This window comes from Natator depressus, chromosome 8 (genome assembly GCF_965152275.1).
Source record: "Natator depressus isolate rNatDep1 chromosome 8, rNatDep2.hap1, whole genome shotgun sequence".
Lineage (NCBI taxonomy): Eukaryota > Metazoa > Chordata > Testudines > Cheloniidae > Natator > Natator depressus.
The window spans coordinates 69,193,505-69,215,114 of NC_134241.1; the positions used below are offsets into that span (position 1 = coordinate 69,193,505).

At 39.3% G+C, this 21,610-nt stretch overlaps 2 protein-coding genes across 5 annotated transcripts in view; one reads left to right on the plus strand and one right to left on the minus strand.

The window, feature by feature from the left end:
• Nucleotides 1-16,272, plus strand: part of DPH5 (diphthamide biosynthesis 5) — a 40,671-nt gene extending 24,399 nt beyond the window's left edge. Inside the window, exons 5-8 of one of the 3 annotated variants that reach the window (XM_074961243.1) lie at nt 8,995-9,115; nt 11,526-11,565; nt 12,523-12,626; nt 14,050-16,272. In XM_074961243.1, the coding sequence (XP_074817344.1) occupies nt 8,995-9,115; nt 11,526-11,565; nt 12,523-12,626; nt 14,050-14,273 (489 nt within the window). In that variant the 3' untranslated portion in view covers nt 14,274-16,272. The remainder of the gene's footprint in view (nt 1-8,994; nt 9,116-11,525; nt 11,566-12,522; nt 12,627-14,049) is intronic. The other 2 variants (XM_074961242.1, XM_074961241.1) reach the window with 2 other exon arrangements.
• Nucleotides 15,352-21,610, minus strand: part of SLC30A7 (solute carrier family 30 member 7) — a 56,705-nt gene continuing 50,446 nt past the window's right edge. For both annotated transcript variants that reach the window (XM_074961240.1, XM_074961239.1), the window contains exon 11: nt 15,352-21,053. In XM_074961240.1, coding sequence (XP_074817341.1) covers nt 21,006-21,053 — 48 coding nt within the window. In that variant the 3' untranslated portion in view covers nt 15,352-21,005. The remainder of the gene's footprint in view (nt 21,054-21,610) is intronic.

The following is a 21,610-nucleotide window of genomic DNA, read 5'->3' on the forward strand; positions in this document are numbered from 1 at the left end:
GAATGATCCTGCCAGGGAGACTGGGGAGGGGGTGTAGCCCCACAGGAGTGCAGTCTAAAGCCCTCACATAGCACTTCTGTTGGTATCTGCTGGAGCACTGCAGCCTTTTGCCTGAGCAGCTAAGCTGTACTCCTGGTGGTATTGGGAACCTGTGACTTCAGCTCTTCCCCTGCTCACCTACTTGGGGAAAGAGGCATGGCCTCAGCCCCGTTTCTTCCCGTGAGTCTACACCACGGGTTCTCAGCCTTTTTCTTTCTGAGGCCCCCCCCAACATGCTATAAAAACTCCACAGCCCATCTGTGCCTCAGCAACTGGTTTTCTGCACATAAAAGCCAGGGCCAGCATTAGGGGGTAGCAAGCAGGGCAGTTGCCCGGGGCCCCATGCAGCTAAGTTGCTCAGGCTTCGGCTTCAGCCCCGGGTGGCAGGGATCTGGGCTTCATCCCCATACAGTGGGATTTCAGCTTTCTGCCCTGAGCCCCAGTGAGTCTAACACTGGCCCTGCTTGGTGGACCACCTGAAACCTGCTTGCGGCCCCTGGTTGAGAACTACTGCTCTAGTCCATGTAGCCTGTAGGTAGAAGGAAGGGAGGAGTCCTTTGCTGCCTCCTACAGGCTTCAGTTTTTCACTCTTAGGCCAACTGCGGGGGCAAAAATGGCTTGTAATTTTCCCCTCCCCTGAATGCCGTAATAAAAAGCTGCTGTAGCACTGAACTGTGAGGCAGGGGACAAGTTGTGGGGACAGATATAAAAACTGGGACCTACAAAGAGGGGGGACAGTAGGGGAGAGGTTGACTAACGAAAGCCAGAGAGTAGGGGGAGAGAGAACAGAAGAAGAAGGGAAGGAACCAACTAAGGGTGAGAGGCTTGGAATAGATGGAGGAAAAATAACCATAAGCGAATTGCTCTAGCTTTATCAGTATTGCGTTTGGCAACCACATCCAATTACTGTTCCCATTAATTAGCTGAAAATTGGCCTTGTGTGCACACTTCGTGCACCACCCTAAATTTATAATCCCCATACATTTGAAAGGGAGATTCTTTCCCTGTTCATAGGACCAAAACTAAATGAATGCCCTGGTGTGCCTCAAGAAACAGCTCTAAAGAGCCAGTACCTGGGAAGTAGTCCAGACCTAGGCTGTCTGCAGTATGTTACTGTAGTTTTCCTTGCATGCCCTTGCTATGCTACCAAAGGCCTTTCTGTAAGTCATGGCTCAATCTGGTCCTTTTGCATAACCTCTCTTCCCTAGTTTAGGAGCTTCAGTAGAGCTGCTTAAGCCCTCAGCCTTCATCCTTCCAATTAGTGCTATTCATCTCTCTCTTTTTGGTGGGAGTGTACAGACTAACATGACTGACAGCTAGAGTAAGAAGAGCCGCTCAGCTCTGGGAAAACAGCATTGTCAAGTACATAAGCATTTTTTTAAAAGGTAACAAGGAAAAATGCCTCATGTCCTGGCTCTTTTGCAAGGTAAATCCATTCAGCCTTCAGAACAGCCTCATGTAGATCTGAATAAACGTCTGTCTCCTTTGATCCCTCAGTAACTCATTACACTGATAATTTTCAATTACTAGCTACCTAATTAAAATTTACAAATGTAACTACAGTATGAAGTAGGTTTACATTTTAACCAATCACTGGTATTTTGTAACTGAAAAATACAAATACAGAACTGTGGTGTTCACTTCTATAGTATCTAAGCACTTTGCGAGGAATGAATAAACCTCACAACATTCATGTCCTGTAGAGGAAGTATTATTTACAAATGGGAAACTGAGGCACACAATAGTTATGAGATTTGCCCAAAGTCGCACAGGAAGCCTGTGGGAAATAGAACTCTTATTTCCTGACTCTGTTCTGTGCCTTAACCACACGGTCATCTGTCTTCCCTCAAATGGGAGAAATATAATACAAACATTTTTCATTCATGTAAAATAGTAACCAAATATATCTTACTGTCTCCAGTTCGTTTTCCTGCTAAATGCCCTGAGTCTTTATTGTATAAGTTAGCACTTGTTTTGCACACCCTCTAAATGCTAGTTCAGTGCAAGCGATCCTACTTTATTGCTTCCATGTGCTGTGTAATTTACAGCACCATTTGTCACCACTGAATCTGACCCAGAAACATCCACCTACCAGGGTGAATTTGGCAACTGTGTTTCAGGTTAATACAGGGCAGGTGGGGGAGGAGAGATTTTGAGCTAATGTTTCTATATATGGAGAGCCTAAGAAGGGTTCCAGAGCCTCTAAGGTGACTTTACCCTTTTGGATTATGTCCTGTATCCTTCAAATGCTCTCGATGGAAGGAAGCTCTTAATGTTGAGTCCCATCTTACTCACGTGGAAGCCATTTCCTGAGCACCAACAGGGAAGGCATCTCAGCCTAGAGAGAGAGAGACTTCCCTTTGTTCTTTTGCCTAAAGTTACTAGGTTGAAAGCCATGGCTGCTGCATAGCATCAACCATAGGATGCAGAAACAATCCCGTTCAGTGCTCTTTCTGCAACTTGTCAGCCATCTCCCCACATCTCCATTCTCTGTGACTGACAGCTCCCAGGAATTCTAGCCCAGTTGTGTGTGATGCAGAAACAGCATTTTAAGTAAAAGTTTTAATTTTCCATGCTTACAATTTTATAAAACTGGGCAAGACAGTGTGAATGATAAGCCTAAGCCTAAGGCTCATTTTAAATGGCCAAAAGTCATAAGCAACTTCAGATTTAGTTTTTTTAATACCTCTGCTGACAGGACTGTAGCTACAGTGGTTACCCTTGAACTGCCCAACCTTGCCCCTAGTTATTAGATATTAGCACAGTATGCCTCCTTTGGTATGAGAAATACCTGGGGAAATGGGTATCAAGGGCAAAAAATTCCTTTTTTAAGGATGAACATTGTGTAGTATCACAGCCAAAGTCCTGATACCAAAGATGAAGGAAAGGGAATCACTTTCTGCAGCAGTGTTTACCAGCAAGTAAGCACTAAGATCCTATGATGCAAGATGCTGAGTGGCCCTTAATGCCCATTGACCTGTTTCCACTTACATCATTGGGGCCAAGAGTAGCCCTTTTGACTTAAGTGTGAGTTGAGCTTCACGTACATCTCCCAGGAATAGACTCCATAATGGTATTAGTTGCAGTTTATTCTTACCCTGTAAGAATGTCACGTCATATAACCCATGATTCTCAACACAGCAAAGATGATCAAAGGTAGCCCTTGGTTGCATATTGTTCAATTCCCTTTACAGTCTACTGGGAGTCTGCACATGCGTAAGAGCTGCAGTTTGGGTCTAAAATACTTAACAACAAGAATGCTTTTGTATTCACCTCCTGAAATGTTCCTGATGAGTAACCCATTTTCTGAACAGCTTCTAAAGCTGTTTTGACATTTTAAGAAAGGAGACAGTGTACATAATTGACAGAATGCAGTGTCATGGTTACAGTTGATGCAGCAATAATTCTGGGAAAAGATGCTGCAAAAATAAACCTTTGCATGTTGAAATATTTCTTTCTTCGTTTCCTTGCAGCGGGTACAATAGTGGCCTTGAATATTAAATTGCATCTTCTCTGCTGTTTGTTTTAGTACACTACTGTGTTTGAGGGGGAAAGAAAAATGTTTTTTTTTTCGTTTACTTTTCCCTACTTAGCCTCTGCTCCTTCTTTTTCATGTTTTGTGTTCATTAGCTATTTGGCCACAACACTAAGAAGGGTTTCTTATGGTCTGGACCACAGTAGGGTAGATTCTGATCTAATTTAAACCAGTGTGCATAATGAGTAATTCCACTGAAGGTTGAAGTCTTCAGTGGGTTTACACTTCTATAACTGAGATTAGAATATAGCCCATTCTCTCTAATATGTTTCATTCCACCTTGTTTATATTTAGCCCGACGGCTGAACTGCACTGTTTAAAAATACTGGTACAAAATAACTGCAGGCTCCCTAGTCTTTGGTACAAAAAGTGGTTTGCTTTTCTTTCATTTTAAGTATCTAAATAAAATAGAAAGCACTAAATATATTTGCAGTTTACGCTGGGACAAAACAAAGCAAAGCATGAAGAATGGGGGAAACTGACCACCTTGTTTGCACTGCTTTATGATGCATTTCGTGGGTGGCGTTCAGGTCTAGCGGATCAGGCACTGGATTGGGAGTCAGGAGACCTGGCTGCTCTTCCTGGCTTTTAGTAGTTGTACTGTAACAGATAATCATAGAAAAGATTGTTTCAAACATCTACAAGCACATGAAGTTTCTCACTTTTTTGAAGATGCCGCTTTTGTAAGCTTCCCATGAAGATTTTGAACGTTAGAGAAGAGGAAGATTGGTTTGTCTCTACTGCTGCTGATTTGAAAGGCCTGCCCATCCATCCACTAAGTCCAAATGCAGTGCCTTCCTCTGTTGAAATTCCAGCTGTGTGCGGGACCATAGGACGGAATCCGATAAATCTGATGTTCAGTGCAAGTGTGTGATACTTGAGATGTTTGAGCTCTCACATACAAGACACCCCTCCTCCGCAAATGCCAGGCTGTGTTTAGTGAAGGACACAACACTATCAAGATTGCTCAGAAATTAATTTGTTTCCTTCTTTAAGGGGCTATTGTTGTGTTAGCCATTTTATGTCTGATTAGTTCGTTGAAGATGTCATTCAGGCTATTATAAGTTTCTGCTTAAAAAAACTCAGAACAGAGTGTCTGATCCTCACTTGTTTTGTTCTGTACAAAATACACATTGAATATGAAAACTGCAATGGTTTTACAGCTATGTGCCAACAACATCAAGTTTTACATTTTGATTTCTAGGTCCTGATCCAAAAGTCCAGTGAGGTCAATGGAAAGACTCAGTTTGATTTCTTTCTGGTTGAAATGGAATATCACAGAGCAGGATCCTTTTAAGATATTAGTGTTGTTTGTTTAATAATATCTATTGCTCCCTCTGCATTAAGGCTTTTCTTGTGAGTCATTTGCTTTATGCTGGATTTCAAGAGGCAGAAATAATAGCATAACATAGTACAGCAGCCTCATGTATCAGCCTCTTGAACCAAGAAAGTACCATATCTTTGCATGGGTGTAGGAAAGAGAGTTAAAATACTAGTTTTATTAAATATGCAAGTTTTGCTTACAAATGATCATGTTTCTTCAAACTTATGTAGGCTTGTTCTGCCACAGGAGTAGTGTCCAAGTATGTGCTGATGTATGATGTGGGTGGGAAATTTGTGCCTGTGCATATACAAACGTTTGCATGCACAACAGCTGTAATTTATTGAGGTCCTTAATTTAACACAACAGTAAACTCCATTAATTCTTCGATCCCACAGCATTTCGAAAATGATAGTATACCAGTGAATTGCGAAAGCCAAAAGTAATTTTCTCCTATTTATCCCGCTTCTCCTTCATTTCTAAGAAGGAATATTAAATGTTTGGGGACCACCAGAAAGGCACATGCAGTAAAAATAAGGAAACTTCTCTCAAAATCTAACTCGTACAGGTGTATAAATGACATGGATGGTTGTGCCCCCAATAATACAGTGGTGCCTCGCGTTGCTCTGAAAGCAATTTCCGTGCTGGCCAGTGGTGCAAAAACAGGTGTTAAATGTTTGATGCTGGAAGAATTGCCTCCTTATTGAATCAGTACTTCTTGAAAGTATGCTAAAGTATTTTACATTCATTAACAGTATTCTACAGACTTTTTCCTTTGCTTTTTTCCAAGATACATATACATCTTTTGGACCTTCAATTTAAATGAAAGACCTATTACTGATAGTGTATAAAAGAGAAGTCTAATGAGTTAGTACAGTTTTGACAACTGCTTACAAAATAAGGTACTCATTTAATGACATCTTAGTGAAAGAGAGGTCTCTGCCACAATTCGCTGAGAAGCAGTGCTGTGAGAAATAACAGAATTGGGTTAATTGGTAGTGGGAAGTGGGAAGCTTTACCCCCTTGGTCTCTAGTTCACACCTAGTTCAGGTCAGCAGTCATTGTGGAGAGTGGGGTAGTGGTTAAAGGAGTGATTAGCCTTAGTACTGCCATCATATGGTAACATGAAGTGAGTTGGTTGTTTCCGTTCAGTGTGTAGAGGGATGGTTGTCTGCATTGCAGATATCATCACCCAGTTATCACCCAATCTCTAACCACCCTTTTCTTTGATCTGTGCTGCAAAGAAAAGCTTTTCTGCTCCATGTGTACTTGGCCACCAGTGGCACCACAGGTCAGGCCTTCTTTAGGAGAGGAGACCACTCCTACTTGGGTAGTGAATGATCTCCTGATGGTTTCAGATGTCAGCCCGTAAGCAAGTCCATTCATGCTAGGCCCATGGCTGACCATGGGTTGCTGCACCAATGACTAGAGGTTGCTGCTAGTTTGTCTGAAATGGCCCTTCAGTGATCCCAGTCATATTGGGAAGACTGCAAATTATTAGAGATAATTGATCTGATAGCCAAGATCTTTGGATGCTGCTCATCTCCCAGACTCATCTTCCATATGAGGCCTGGTGGCAAGGTATTTCTAATGTGGAAGTAGAATATACCCAGTAGTGATAATATACAATTGTGTAATCACTTGTCCTGTTAACTTTGTTTGCCCGTTTTCCGCCGGTGTTTTTTATAACTATAAAATGAAACTGAACATTTATTCATTTACCAAAGTATTTATAGTTCACACTTTAAGGCAAGTGGATCACTAATTAAGCTTTAATATTAAAGGCTAGTCTGTGTCCAGAGCATAAGCTTTAATTAAAAGGTGGGGGTGGGGAGTGGGGAAAGGGTTAAACCTTTCAACCGGTGTTTCAATAGCCTCTGGCCATGGTTTGGTACCAAATGAAAAGGGTCCAGCTAACTGAAAAATACTTGGGTTTTTTTTTTTGTTGGATTTCTACAACATGGGCCTTAAAAAGTTAAAAATTACATGAAGACCTTATCCTTCGGTGTGACTTTTTTTTAAGTTTACCAGCAGGACCTCATGGTTATGAAATGTGAAATATGGGTTCATGTCTTTGAGTTACTGAAGTGTAATATTTAAATGAGGAAATACTTTGTGTAATATGCCAAGAATCATTGAACATACTGTCCTCCTATCAGAATGAATGAGTTAACCCTTGGGCACCAGTTCCATAGAAAACTAACTTGTTTCTGCTTTGAAGCATCACAAAAATCCAAGCTGAAATAGCAGACCTGATTCTTTGGTGCCCTCTGGCCACTTCGTGGTGCTCTGGCAGTGCAAAGGAGCTGTGCTCATGGCTTAAATGGCCAGAGGGAAATCCCCAGATGGCATAGAACCACCATAATGTCTTCTGTGTAAGATTTAAAGAAAGGGTAGTAGGACAGAGTGCAGCTCCTCCTTCTCTGCAAAAAGCAGGTGGGAATTCCTCCTCCTGTCCCAGGCTTGAAAAGAGCTCTTCGTACATACACGTGTACACACACACACACACACACACTCTCTCTCTCTCTATTTTACTGTGTCTTGTGTGCCACCTGTAGCTAGGAGCCTGGTAAGAGGAGGCAGAGAAGAAATAGTTGGGGAGTTAAGAGATGTTCTTCTCTCATCTGCTTTTAGCAGACAAGGGGGAATGCACTCCTTCCTTTGCTTTGGTGTAGGATTTAAAATAAGGGGAGCAGTTGGAGTGTGTAGCCATGGTGGAGAGGGACATGGCCAGGCCCTATATTAGGGAGCTGCAAATCCACCTTTGTTGTCCCACCCTAGACCTGCACTGACTACAAGCTGGCTAAGACAGGGTCTTGAAGATGTGTTTCTACCTTTTGAGGTGAGACAATAAACAGATCAGGATTTGGTGTTTATTGCCTCTGCTGCCTTCCGGATCAAATTAACTTAGTGTAGATGCATAAATACGTTTTCCAACTCCCAGCCCTGAAACTCAACCTGGGATCTTAAAGCCAAGCTGAGTTATTTCTTTTGTATGCATCAACACCAGTAATAGATTTGCAGGCCAAATTCTGCCTTTAATTACAACTCAGGAAAATATTTCTATTTTATGCTGCCCCTTACAATACCCATCTGGAACTAATCTACAGAACTATATCAAATATCTTCCATGGCACACCTTTCCCATTACTGTGAAGACAGCCAATATATGATGGCAAGACTGAGGGACAAGTGAATGTAATTGCCACTGTGTCTGCCTACAAATGAGGGTGCATATGCCCACACACAAAATATATCTAGCTGTAGCTGCTGTCCTCTAATCCTCATGGTATTGGTTGTCTCTCAAATTCTAACTTCATTTGCACAGGGACAGCATCTTCATGTATAGCACACGCATCCTGTGAGCACTATTTTAATACAAATATTACAAGAATAATTTATCCCCAGGCTTGTAGAAGTATTACACGGGCAATGCAGATGCTACAGCAGTATTGGAGGCTGCCTACCTGCTTCCTTATAGATTTAGGAAATAATCTACTAGATACCTACAGCTTTGCTTCAGTTTTTCAAAAGGGCCTAGTCCACCTTGACTTAACTGGGGAATTTTTCCTGAATAAGGACATGATTGGGTCTTTTTAAGTATAGAAGGAATATTGAAAGTTAATGAAGAATGGTGACCAGAATAAAGAGCTGGATACAAGCCTTAGGGGGCAGCTTCACTACTCATTCTCTAACATGCATCGCTGCCTGGAGGATGACAGAACAGTAGTTAACTTCCTATTCCATAGCAGAGAGGGAACTTTGTTTTTCCTTTGTATCTAAGTCTGGAACAAAGTCTTGTTAATGCACCATTCCAACGACTTGCAGTGCAGCAAGGGGAGAACAGGACAAACAGGACACCTTTTTTAAAAGGAGGTATTAATTTATTCTTTCCTGTGTGTGCAACAAAATCATTGAAAATACCCTTTTATATAAGGGTGCCTTAGTTCCAGTCTGATGCTCCCTCCTTAAACACACTCACGACTTCCTCGCTTTTAGTTTTGTCAAACCTTAATTTCCTAATATTTAATGTATAGAAACTTTTGTAATCCACACTTAAGTAATTTCTTCTTTGCTTATGTGGGTTTTTTTCTTTTAGTTGTACAACTTTGGAGAAACAGTATCTGTAGTTTTCTGGACGGATACGTGGAAACCAGAAAGCTTTTTTGACAAGATTCAGAAGAACAAGCAAAATGGAATGCACACGCTGTGCTTACTCGGTAACGGATATCTGTCTTTGTTCTGTAGTCACTGTTTTATACAACATCCAGAGGCTATGGTGATAAACGTAATACATTTAGAAGAAAAATGTTCTTAATTGTTTGAAGAAAAAATACCAAAAATTGCATCCTTTGTGGATTGCTTATGTGAATTTAGAATAGCTTTACTGGCCCTATCTTGTTTAACTGTGGCCTGCAATTTCTAAAAAGGAGTCAAGAAACCAAAAAAACCCCTGTGCTTCAATAGAAGTCAACAAGGATCAGAGATCTGCATATGCTGTTAAAATGCAGCGTGAGTTTAAGGACAAGTGTATCTCCTGTTCAAGATCCAAATCAGGTTGCAGTAATTAGCAAGTATCATCTTTTTTTAAATTGTTTAGACCTTAATAGATCTTGGAAGAGGCATGTCATATTAGCCAGATGTGTAGTATTTAATTAAATGATTTTCATCTTCTAATATAGCATTCATTAATCTGAAGACATTTACAGCGTGACAAGGTTACATTGTAATATATAAAAACACTGTAAAGCAAGGATCTAAAACAAATGACTGATTTTAAATTAGCACCATCCTCAGTAGCTCACATTGTTTTGTCTGATCTTTTTATTTAGCCCTATCCTGTAATCCAAATCTTAAACACCAGTGCTGGAAACACATAAGCCTGTGTAACTCTAACATGATAATAGTCCCATTGCATAAAATTACACACATGCCTAAGAGTGTGCAGGTTCGAGCCCTTGGTTTGTGACCACTTCAAGAATGAGAGCCTTTCCACATGTCTTTTGGGCTGAGGAGGGAGCTGTCAGTGCTTAATAAATTACTAGTTTAAGTAAAAACATGCATTCTGTGGGGGATTGGAAGAACCTTAGTCTGGAAACAATTTAAATGTACAAGTGTCATTGCACATTTGGCTGACTTTCCAAATGCACAGAAATGTTTTCAGAGGTGGTTAAAATCAGATTTTTGGTAACTTTTTAAAGAAACATGAACTTTAAGTTTTCAGAAGTGTAAGTCCTATTATTACAAGTTAACAAACTTAAGAAGGGAAGCAGGAGGGAGATTTTTTTTTTTTGGTTCACTTACTCTGCATCTGTTAGCATTTAATCCTTTGCACTGTTTTTCATTTTGTGTTGATTTTAACATTGTGGTTTTGCAAAACCACAAAGTTTGGGGTGTGGGGAGGGGGGAGAATTCATGGCAGGTATAGGACTTAAATCTAATTTTAAGTCACATTTGAAACTTGATAATTTCAAATTAAGTGTTCCTTTAATACCACTTGGTTGTGGTCTATTTTAATTGATTTAGTCAAATTACATTAAAGGATATTTCACAAATGAGTAAAAGCAAAATGCAGAAACAGTGCTATTAGAATATGGTTTTGATTTGGAAGTACCGTAACTCTAACTTACGATAAATTGTCTCTAGTTCCCACAACTTAAAAAAATAAAAATAAAAGGCCAGTTTATGCACAGATCTTGTTATAAAAACCTTTTGCTCAGAATTTCCTTGGCAGAGGTTGATGCTAAAATCTGAACAGCGATTTCAAGACTGAAAACATACCCCAACTTTTACCTTTTTTGTACAGCTTTTTTACGCATTGAATACAGATTTGAGATGTGATGTAAGTCTCCTGCCTACAGATCTGAGTGTAATGCACTATGATTTGAACACCAACTCAAAAATTGTGAGTCAGTACAAGCTAAACATTCTACTGTTTAGTATATAATTTCCACTGCTACCTATTGTAGAACTTGAGTGCCTGTCAGAGATAATGCAGGTACCTGAGTCTCCATAAAATTGCAGAGTTGCTCTGTATTTAAAACACACACATCCAGAAATTGTAGCAGGAAGGAACTGCTAATGAATTAGGTTCCTGTGTGGTGGTTAAAGTGAATGCTGCTGCTGAGTTATGCTGCTTTACCTTCTGACTATCGAGGTGCAACTGAACCTAGAATATATGAATGAACTGTGCAATACATCTGGCTTCCAGAAACTTCTATGTTTAAATGTTTTAGAACAGTATCATTCTGAGATTTTTTTCAATCTTATGACAACTGTGCCCATCATTGTAGTACTTAAGTGTTTTAAGGGCTGTTTTACATTGTTCTTATTTGCACTAGAATCAATGCAATCCCAGGTAAAACTTCATCTTTATAAAAGGAAAGGAAAGTTTTTCTTCATAACTACTATTTGAAGCTCAGAATAGAGCTGATACTACTTTGCTAGAAATCCATGTTTGTAGTTCCCTCACTAGCTAAAATATTGGTGTATGAAAAGCAGAAGAGACCTGCTAATTTAAACCACTAACTAAGCCCTTACCTGTTTAGACAGTTAAGATGAGTGAGAAGATTACAGTATCTCAGATGAAGTCTTTATTTGTGCCTAATAAATATAACTTTTATCCTGCAGACATAAAAGTAAAGGAGCAATCTCTGGAAAACCTGATGAAGTGAGTCACTATTTTGAAAATAAATATATTGTCGGCATGTTCTAGTGAAAACTGGTTGAAGATCCTTCCTCCTACTTAGTAATACTGCACTCACCTGTTTCTTAGATGCTCACTTGTAATGAAGTAAAGCACTTAGGCATGGTTCTGCATTCACTACCACAAATGAGAGTTTTGCCATTGATTACAGTGGGATCGAGCCCTTAATTTGCAATAATTGCACACTAGTTTTTGGTATTGTGTTCAATAAACAAAACATTTTGTCTTAACTAGGTCCTTCTATAAGAGGTTGTTCAGTGAATGAAGTCTTATAATTCTTCAATCTTGCACAGTATAGTCTCTCTCAGCTGAAAGCAAGACAGTGCTCTGAATCATCTCAGTGCACTGGCCAGAAACTGCATCTGGAGTACAGACATTCCATTCTCTTAACACCAAACAGAAGCATTTTTAATAGTATTAGTTTAACTAAGTTCATTTAGCTGTCTCAAAGAAGTTTGTCATTTCTAAACCATCTTTTTATAGTTGGGTCTATAAACTTTTGCTTCAAGACATGCTGTAACTTTTGGCCTAGACTCACATTCATAAACTTCGTTTGAATGTAGCCAGAATTGGCAAACTCGCCAAAGAGTTTGAGAAATTTCTGCTTTGTAATTATCTGCTTACATGATGATTGTTGGAAGTAAATGCAGACGCTGTAGTTTCCAGCAGTCTCACTTGAATCTTAAGATAGCAAAATATCAGCCACTTATGCCCTGCTGCTTTACAAGTGTGCAGAGAGCCCAGGGACTGCAGTTGAGCTGAAATTCACCCCCACCGCCTATGGATTACTTAAACCATATGGGTTATGTTAAAGCTGAAATGTGCCATAGAGATAACGGAATGAGAGAATTACAATAACCTAGTATTCTGTGGTTGAATAGTATTTGGCAAGGCAGTTATTACTTTAGTTTTTTCCATCAGAGGAAAGAAGATTTATGAATCGCCACGGTACATGAGTGTGAACCAAGCTGCAGAACAGCTTCTTGCCATTGTTCAAAATAGGAGGCTTCAAGGAGAAGAACCAGGTACATATTTAATAGTAGTTTCCAGGTGCTAGTGCTCCAGGCTTCCCCTTTCTCTACCTTTACTGAGGAGTCTCTACTACTGCTCGGCTCCTATTCATTAGAGCAGCTCCTGACCTGAAGTGAAACTGGGCTACCCTCAACCCTAGTCAGCTGATCACAAGATGTGTTTGGCAAAGCCCAAGCTGTACTGCAGGCAGTGAGCACTGGTGAAGGGGAGTTAGTGGTTCCTGGAGGTATAGTCAAGGTCTTCAGTCTGATTCAACTGGTATAGTTACCATTCATCTTTCCGTTTGGTACATCAGATTAAACAAGGGGAGGCTGTTTGAATGGATCACAATGGAGGGTTTATTTACACAGGTTTTTAGAACTGTTAGAATATTTTAACATTGACATTTCCCTTTAACTGTACTGTGAATGCCTTAGACAATTGTACCTCAAGATTTTCATATGATACACCTAAGTCACTTCACTAGTTATTGGCCAAATTCTTATTTACCCCAGGGTAAATTCAGGTTAATCCCATTGACAGAAGTAGGCTTGGAAGAATTAGATTTGTTGGTAGATGTGTCTATGATAAAATAGACAAGCTGACATTTACATTGTCAATTTACAGATGAAGAAATACTGCTTGAACTTTAGTTTGATTTAAAAATATTTACTGTGTGTATTTTGACGGGGTGAAGTTAAAGCTTTGTTTTTGAATCTCAGCATCAGACACTCCCCATAACAAATTTTAAATTGATAAATCAAAAAAAAGTTTAAAACCCATAATTTTGTGGAACTGTAAAAATTGGATAAAATGCATAAACTACTATTGGTATGTCAGTTATAAAAAAATCAAATTCTACCAAGCCTTTATATTAGGTAGCTACTTTACATTTGTACTGTTACTGAGAGCAGAGCTAAAACAACCACCACCTTAATTCACTTGTATTTCTATTAAAATTTGGTTTGATTTTTAAATTTACAAAATATACATTTTAGAGCAAATTCCCTGCTCTTATTCCTTTAGTAGTTTACTTCTCTCTGCTGAGGTCTGGAAGTAGGAGTGCGAAGGTAGTCTTCTCACCTAGACCAGTATCCTGCTACTGGCACTGACTGAAAGGAGGACTCACTTGGAGAAGGGAACTAGCACCCCTCTACTGTGTATTTGCCACATCCCGTTTTAAACTACAGTTAGTAAGCGGCTTATAGTACTGCATCTCCTCGAAGAACAGAGTTCCATCCCATTTTGCAAAAAAACTCCTGGCTTTAAAGCATTAGATTAAAATCAGACTGGAATCTTGAGACTCAATGCTTTTGTAAATGTAAAATACATTCATTACTTTCAGTGAAGCAAATATTGCTCAGTAAAGAGATTGAATTTGCTCTCTAGAAAATGAAAGATGAATTATTTCCTGAAATTACATTTTCTTTTTTGTAGAAGTTACGGAGAGCACAGTCTGTGTTGGCCTAGCAAGGGTGGGTGCCATGGATCAGAAAATTGCTTCAGGCACTTTACAACAGCTGTCCACCGTAGAACTAGGTGGCCCGCTACATTCCATGATCATAGCAGGCAATATGCATCCTCTGGAAATAGATATGCTTAAGCTCTTTGCTGTGGATGAATCTAGCTTTGAAGACAATGAATGTCAAAGGAACACTTGAATAAAGAGCCTTTACCTGTCCCCTGCTTTGTGGCAATTTTTAAAATTTAGATTTTTTTCCCATCCTTACTTTAAACATACAAACAGCATAAGTGGACTTATACTCTGCTACCGACAACATTCCCTTGAACAGGAGTTCACATACTCTGCAGATGAAGACATGGAACTGCAAGGAAAGTGTCTTGCTGGTTTCAGGACTGCTTATCAGGAAGGTTTCACAGGTTTGAGCTCATCCTGGTGAAAAGCTTCCCCTTCCCAGGGGCATCATGAATGCTAGAAGACCTACCCCTGGGGGGGGAGGAATGGCCTCTGGCTGGGAAGTTCAGATGAACCTGAGCAAGATGAACTGGGTAAGTGTGTGCAAAAAATAGCTTGCCAGTTCTGTGCACCCTACACCACATGCACTGTCCCGCTAGCATGAGACAGACCTGCACCACATTCTCCAAACAGGATTGGTGCTCTGGAAAACTTTGCTGTGCTTCGCTCTTGTCCTACTATGCCACCCAAAGAATCACCTATGCCAGGGCAATCCAAGTAGCCGTGTAAGGGTTTGGGCTACCCTAGTTCTCAAAGATGTAATTAATTTGGCCTATTTATTGTGTGCAATGGGGACGTGAATGTGGAAAGAAATTAACGGGGGGTTTTGGGAAACAGCCAGGCCTGTCCATAAACCCTGCTCTACCTAAGAAAAGGGAATAAAGGTGAGAACATTGCAGCCTAGGAATCTGTTGAAGTGGTGACTGTTAATCACCTGAAAGTGGCAAGGAATGGAAGAAACCATGTGGTCTGTCATTTCAGGGCGCTGCAGCCCACATGTTGGGAGGTTTGGATATGCCAGCAGGCATCAAAAATTATGTATTGTATTGGCACCCCTTATCTGTTCTGAACTGTTCTACAAAAGCTAGTTTAAGGGGAGTTTTCTATCCAGTAGATCTACAACTTGATATTTAAAAGTTCTTGAAAAATCAGGTCTACAACATGGACTTTCAAGATCCTTACTTGTCAGCTAGTCACATCAGAAAATACACATGCAGGGTTTGTTTTTAAAACCAAGTTTTATTGAAAGGAAATTTGATCCCAAATCTTTTTCAAATACATCAGATGAAATGTTTTACTTAAACCATTCAAGTAGAAAAAAGGTTACATTAAAATTTTAAATATTGCACTTGGGGCGAGTCATAATGGCTTAACGTCAGCACTCCCAAACCAAGTTACAGTATAGCGTCTCCACAACTGTATTTAGAATCAGCAATTTACTACTCAAACATTTGTTTATAGATGTTCTAATACCACACTATTAAATTTAAGCACACCAATAAGAGTACTTCATGTATATGAAATTAACTGGAAAGGTGCAAACAGGACTCTGTTGCTGCTAGGAATGGTTTTGGCAATTTTTTCATTCACATTGCTTGATGTGCTAGCCAGCCCCTTCAGTAGCTACTGATTTCAATTCGAACTAGATCCTGGCCCATATTACCATCAAGGTTTTTTGTATATGTGGGAAGTGAAATATGCAAATTCCTTTACACAACAGTGCTTCTGCCAAACATTCTGTGAAGAGTAAAATTAACCCACAGGAAGGAACTTACACTTGAAATGTGGCTCACCAAACCTGAAAGGTAGATAATTCTGCATTTGCACATACTGAGATGAATAAAAATTTTAGTTGCTAGTAGATCCTGGGAGATTGACCTGCATCTTTTGACAGGGTACTATAACAACCTCCTGCCTGTGAAGGCCAGACACAGATGGTCACCAACACAAGGGCTTTGAGGAAAAGAGAAGTAAAATAAAAAAAATAAAAAGCAGAAAGAGGATCCCTGGTCTTGGGGCTGGGGGGAATTAACCACTGCAGGCGTGGGTAGTGCTATTGTATGCAATGCAGCATCCTATTAAGGTAGGGTCTGAGACCACCATATTTTGGTTTTGAAAAACCAGTATTAACAGTGAGAGAACTGGGTTGAAGAAAGCTCCTCTGTATTGTATTATTCTTTTACCATCTAAAAATCACACAGTTTAAAAAATAATCAGCTGTCATACCAAATACAATCATAAAAGCTAACTGAAGAAAACAGGACAAGGTTGTTCATGAATAAAGGTGCTGATCTGAACTGATACTTAAAACAATCTTAGATGTATTCTCATGCCTATTTAATAAAAATTCAACATCTTTAAAATCCATTTTCCATTTCATACAATCCTCAAGGTCTCATATGACATCTGAATTATGCAGTACCAAAGGTCAGTGGGTGTGAAGGTACACAGAGCAGTGCATTGATTTGAAAGATATATAATATTGAAGAACAGTGCTATTCTACAGCACCTTCTCCAGGTATCTCATTTGCATCCCCACAATACATTGATAGTTACCATCTGTACTGAACTGGTGGGTATTTCCTTCCTCCCTTCTCTACCCAGATTTTTAATTCTTAAATTTTAAAAGTAAAACAAATCATAATCTCAAATATAGTTAAAATAGTGAATCTTAGGTGGAAGCTAGTGCTACTGAGTATGAGTTAGAGTTCTGGATTCTGATAATAGACAGGCAGCCTGTCTAAAACATTTTAGATTTTAAAATTTCACAGGTTAATGACTGGAAGATCAAATACAGATTACTGCAATAATGCATTACAAAAAATGTACTTGGTTCAATTATTCTGACATGCTTATTTTTTGTACTAGTTTAACCCATACTGTAGTGTAACAAGGATACTAGATTTACTTAAGCTCCTCACTTGGGGCCCACTCATGCACAGTTTGTAACTTTATTCATGTTTAACTGTTTATAGGATCAGATTGTAAACTCCAATGGATGGCCTGTTTTCCTCCACAATATGTTCAATGCCAGGCAACACTGTAGGTAGTAATCTGATACATATTTCTAGTAATGAGATTCACTGGAGCACCTTGCTGTTATGTCTTCATGGAGAATTAGATGAGATTTTGACAGTTATCAGGTTTGTCAATTAGAAAAGTGAAATTTAGTAAGGTTCTACTGTAATTCCTCCCCCCCAATCATTCTTAAAATAGACCATCTTCTGCAGGGATTCAGGATAAAGTCAAGAGATTACCAATACCTCCATTAGTATATTAGAAGCAGAATCTAATGTCATGTGAAACAAAACAGTTGTAAGTAGTCCTTGATGTTCAACAATCAGGGGTTTATATTAGTCACATGATCTACAGTCTTCAATAATTCCAGCTCACCCAGTAGTTCATTAGTAGGTGAAAAAAATTAAATGCTGCTATGCTGTTTGGAAGCAGGGTGAAAGACTTCCTGGAAGACACAAAACACGATGGCTGGACAGCCTGACACCTGTCCCTCACAAGCATCCTACCCCATAATGGACCAGAGTTAGCCCAGGACAGAGCATCCTGAAGGCACAAAATGCATTTGTTGGCCTCTATGCTGCCCAACCAATGCTGTTTTGACTTCATGCTGCAGGAGTCAATTTACACCAACTTAAAATGCAGGGTATGCCATCTACCTTCTTTTGACCAGTTTACTCGCACATTCTTTTAAAATAAGTCTACTCAGCCAAAAAGTCATGTACTTGAAATGACAACACAATCCTGTTGCTGGACAGCAAACAACTGGCTTCCATACACTAGCACCACATTTAAATTACATTTTACAAAAACAAATGTGGAAGTTATGTGCATCTTGCTATAAAATGGCAAACCATCCCAAACGTGATTAAGATAGTCATCTCGATTGTAAAAATGTGCATTTCTCATGAGCAAGACACCATGGGCCTAATTCCTCCCCCGAGTCTCAAATTACGGTCTTCCTAGGCAAGAAAAATTTAATCTTTGTTACAAGTAGTTTAAAGGGCAATTTTCATTAAAGCTCAGCGTGCAGAAAACAGATTATGTTCTCAGTCAAATACTGGTCTTGGCAAGGAAGATTAGCCATATAACCATCTTGAGTCCTTTTAAAATACACAAGAGAAAAAAAAACAGTAACATCCAAGCAATTGCTCACTTGCAGTAAGACATTTAGGAAGTCACAGCAACTGAAAAAGCATCCCACGAACATTCAGCTAAAACATTCACAATAAGCAGCTTACCCCAATAATTTGGCTAGTGTTAAAAGTATTTTAAGATGATTAGGAAGCTTTGCTCATCAGCCCAGAAACAAATCAAAGCTGTAAGTCTGGAAGGCATAATCACCCCAAAAAATCAGTTTGAGGTTATGGCTTGTACAATTTAGGTGAAAGAGGCTGGGTCTTCCTTTTAAAATGGTGGCTCAAAGTGACAGAGGCCACCATCCTTAAGATCAGTGGATTGTTGCATTATTGCCTGTGTTAAAGACCACCCAAACAATAGACAATACCCACAGTCCATGTATGTGCATGACATTTTGGAAGCAATGGAAGAGGTCTTACCTTGGGGTTTGAATCACAACTTTGAACAAATTAAAAATTATTCGTTCATTCAGCACTCGTATATCTGCATCAATCTGGTGAGCTCAACTCAAGGCACAGACTAGCAACTGAGCAGCATTTATATATATATAAAAATACAGACAGAGTGAGTCATACAGGAGGAATAACACTGAATTTAAGAAGCTGCTTATCCCTGTAATATGAAAACTGCAACAATGCAGTAACATCTGCAACAAAGCCATTGCACTATACAAACCATCCCTGCAATTCAATCTCCGGTATTTCTGTAGTCTCTATCATCCTCAGTGCTCATCAACTGTCACTAAAGTTGAACTGATTAGAACTACAATGCTCCTTGGTTTTACTACTACCCATTACTAGGTATTTAAATCAGTTACAAGGACAGTGATATCTGCATCAGAAAAATACCTAGAATTCGTACCAGTCAGCAGCATGTTTGATTTTTCAAGTAAGCATCCTTGTCTTGTTTTACTCCACTAACCACTGTACATTAAGTGTAAATTTATTAATTCATAAGTTTCCGATCAAACAGAAAATTTATTTCCGAATAATAAAAAGGAGGCTTCCTTTTTCTTGCTCTGTGTCCTAGTCAGACTAACCAACAGCTTCAAATATGGAAATCAAAGATACATTTGAGGGATCTTTACTGTTCAGTCTCTGAATTCAAACGGAATGAGAGACTACAGTAATTTTGCACTGATAACTGTAGTAATCTAATTTTAGTGGAAGCATTGCATCTACAGTACAGGTGTTGTAGGATTGTCCCAGGAATTTAACACTCGTTTTGAATTCAAAATATAAATTAATATAAGTGCCAGTAAAGATATGGTCTATGGGTGTTTCTGGAAAGCGTTCTGTGGACAAATCTTTGTGAGTGTGTGGAAACACACACAAGACGTCGATAAGACAGATCATGCTCATGTCAGAATCAAACAGGTCAACTAAGAGAATGTGACCTTACATAGCACATCCAATAGTTCTCATTTCCACTGCAGATACATTTGCCAGGAAGAGCTCCTCTCTCCTCTTCTCCCCAGTTTAGTAACTACTTCCAACCTCTTTAACGGTCTATTAAAGCCTAGTAGACTAATTTTCACAGCAAAGCTTTGACAGAAAAAAGATTAAGTCCGTATTTGAAAGATAAAAGCAAACCAGCTCTTCCATTACTATCATTATGCTGCAACTGCCTTTCTCTATTGCATGGTGACTTTAGGAACATGGTTATTGCAATACAATTTCCAATTACTATAACAGTAGAGAGAAACTTTCATTCATAGACTTAGACCCAGGGTTGAACATTTAATTTGGTTAAAACAACTCTTAGGACAATATATCAAATAGACAGATGTTTTGAAAGCAAGTTTCCCCACAATAGCTTTAACTTGTAATGTAAATTAAACAAATTTAACTCCAGTTCATTTGATAAGATGCAACAGTAAAAGGGAGTCTAAAATCTACAAGTACGCAAGTACACAGTCACATACATCACTAGCAAGAATAAGACTGTGACTGTATAAGAACAAGCTGTAGCCATAAAATTAATAAAAACCCTTCATGTTCCATGTTGATGCTGGCAAATACTTCTGATATAAAGGCACTTTGAAAACCCAATATGGTTTGGTTCATTAAGTTTGCAAAGTACAAACAATTTTACAAACATACGATTATAATGAAGAATGCCACCCATTGTGACATTATGTACAAGACCGCGCTCCAATTTTTGATAACACTGGTTTTGTGGGAACGAGCAGCTTTCAGGCTTGTTCATGTGAACTGGGGTGTGAATCTACTCAGTGCTAGCCTGCCAGAGACTAACGGTCGATGTGGACCCTGCTGACATGTGCTTAGATCTAGTCCTCTTTAGAGCAGGACTAGATCAAAGTGCACTAACAAACCGTTAATGCATATAACAGGAGCCACATGGGCAGTTAGTCTGCAGAAGGCTAGCACAGAGTAGATTCACACCCCAGCTTCCTATGAACAAATTTTTTGTTTAGACAAGCCCTTCATTAATGACATGACCAGGAATTGCAGTCCCACAATCTTAGTTTCCTGTTGGAACAATTGTAGTAAGTAAAAAACAAAAAACCCCCACAAAAATGAAAAAAGTTTGGGGGCCACAAAAGACAAGACCAGAAGTCCAGGACATATCCTTTCAGTTTTTACTCCTTAAACGTGAACTCCAGAAGTAGCCAAAAGGCAGCAGTCTATTTGGTCTTGGTTAACTGGGGTGGCGGTGGCTCTGTCTTGAAGAGTACAATGTTTTATACCATTACAGTACCAGAAAACTTTGGTCCAAAGAACGCAATTTATGATGTTCACTACATGGCTGCAAAGTCAATCTGTACATAAAGCTGTCTGACTCCTGCCTGTAAACACAAGAGGGAGAATTAGAAAACTGAACAATTATGACCCACACAACTATACCCCAGTTCCAAATGCTATCATACGTACACCTTTTTGTTTGTGTACAAACCTTTTTGTTTGTGAACAAACAAATCTACTGGATAGCTTGTTCTATAGTAATGATTTTACGAAACGGCCAATCATCCATTAAAAATGGATGTATGCAAGTGCATGAGTTGAAGATGTGTACTTCTACAACGTTAAAAAAGCTTATCTTAAAGCACAAGTTCTTCAACCACAATCTAAAGATCACGTGACATACATTTTTAAAAAGGCTAATGTGCGTTTTTAACCATTAGAACAGATGCCAGTTCAAGTGAGGCAAAGCATTAGGATGTGACGTAGTTTGAACTATGAAGCTGTTCTACAGCATAACAGGGATTTGTAGAGAAGACAGGCATGGCAATGGAGTATTTATGTGAAACATCAAAATAACTTTTGGTAATACTCTATGAGCACATAAATTACAAATCACCTCTCTGCTCAAAAACCTCAAGAGATTAAATTTAGGGAATGCCTT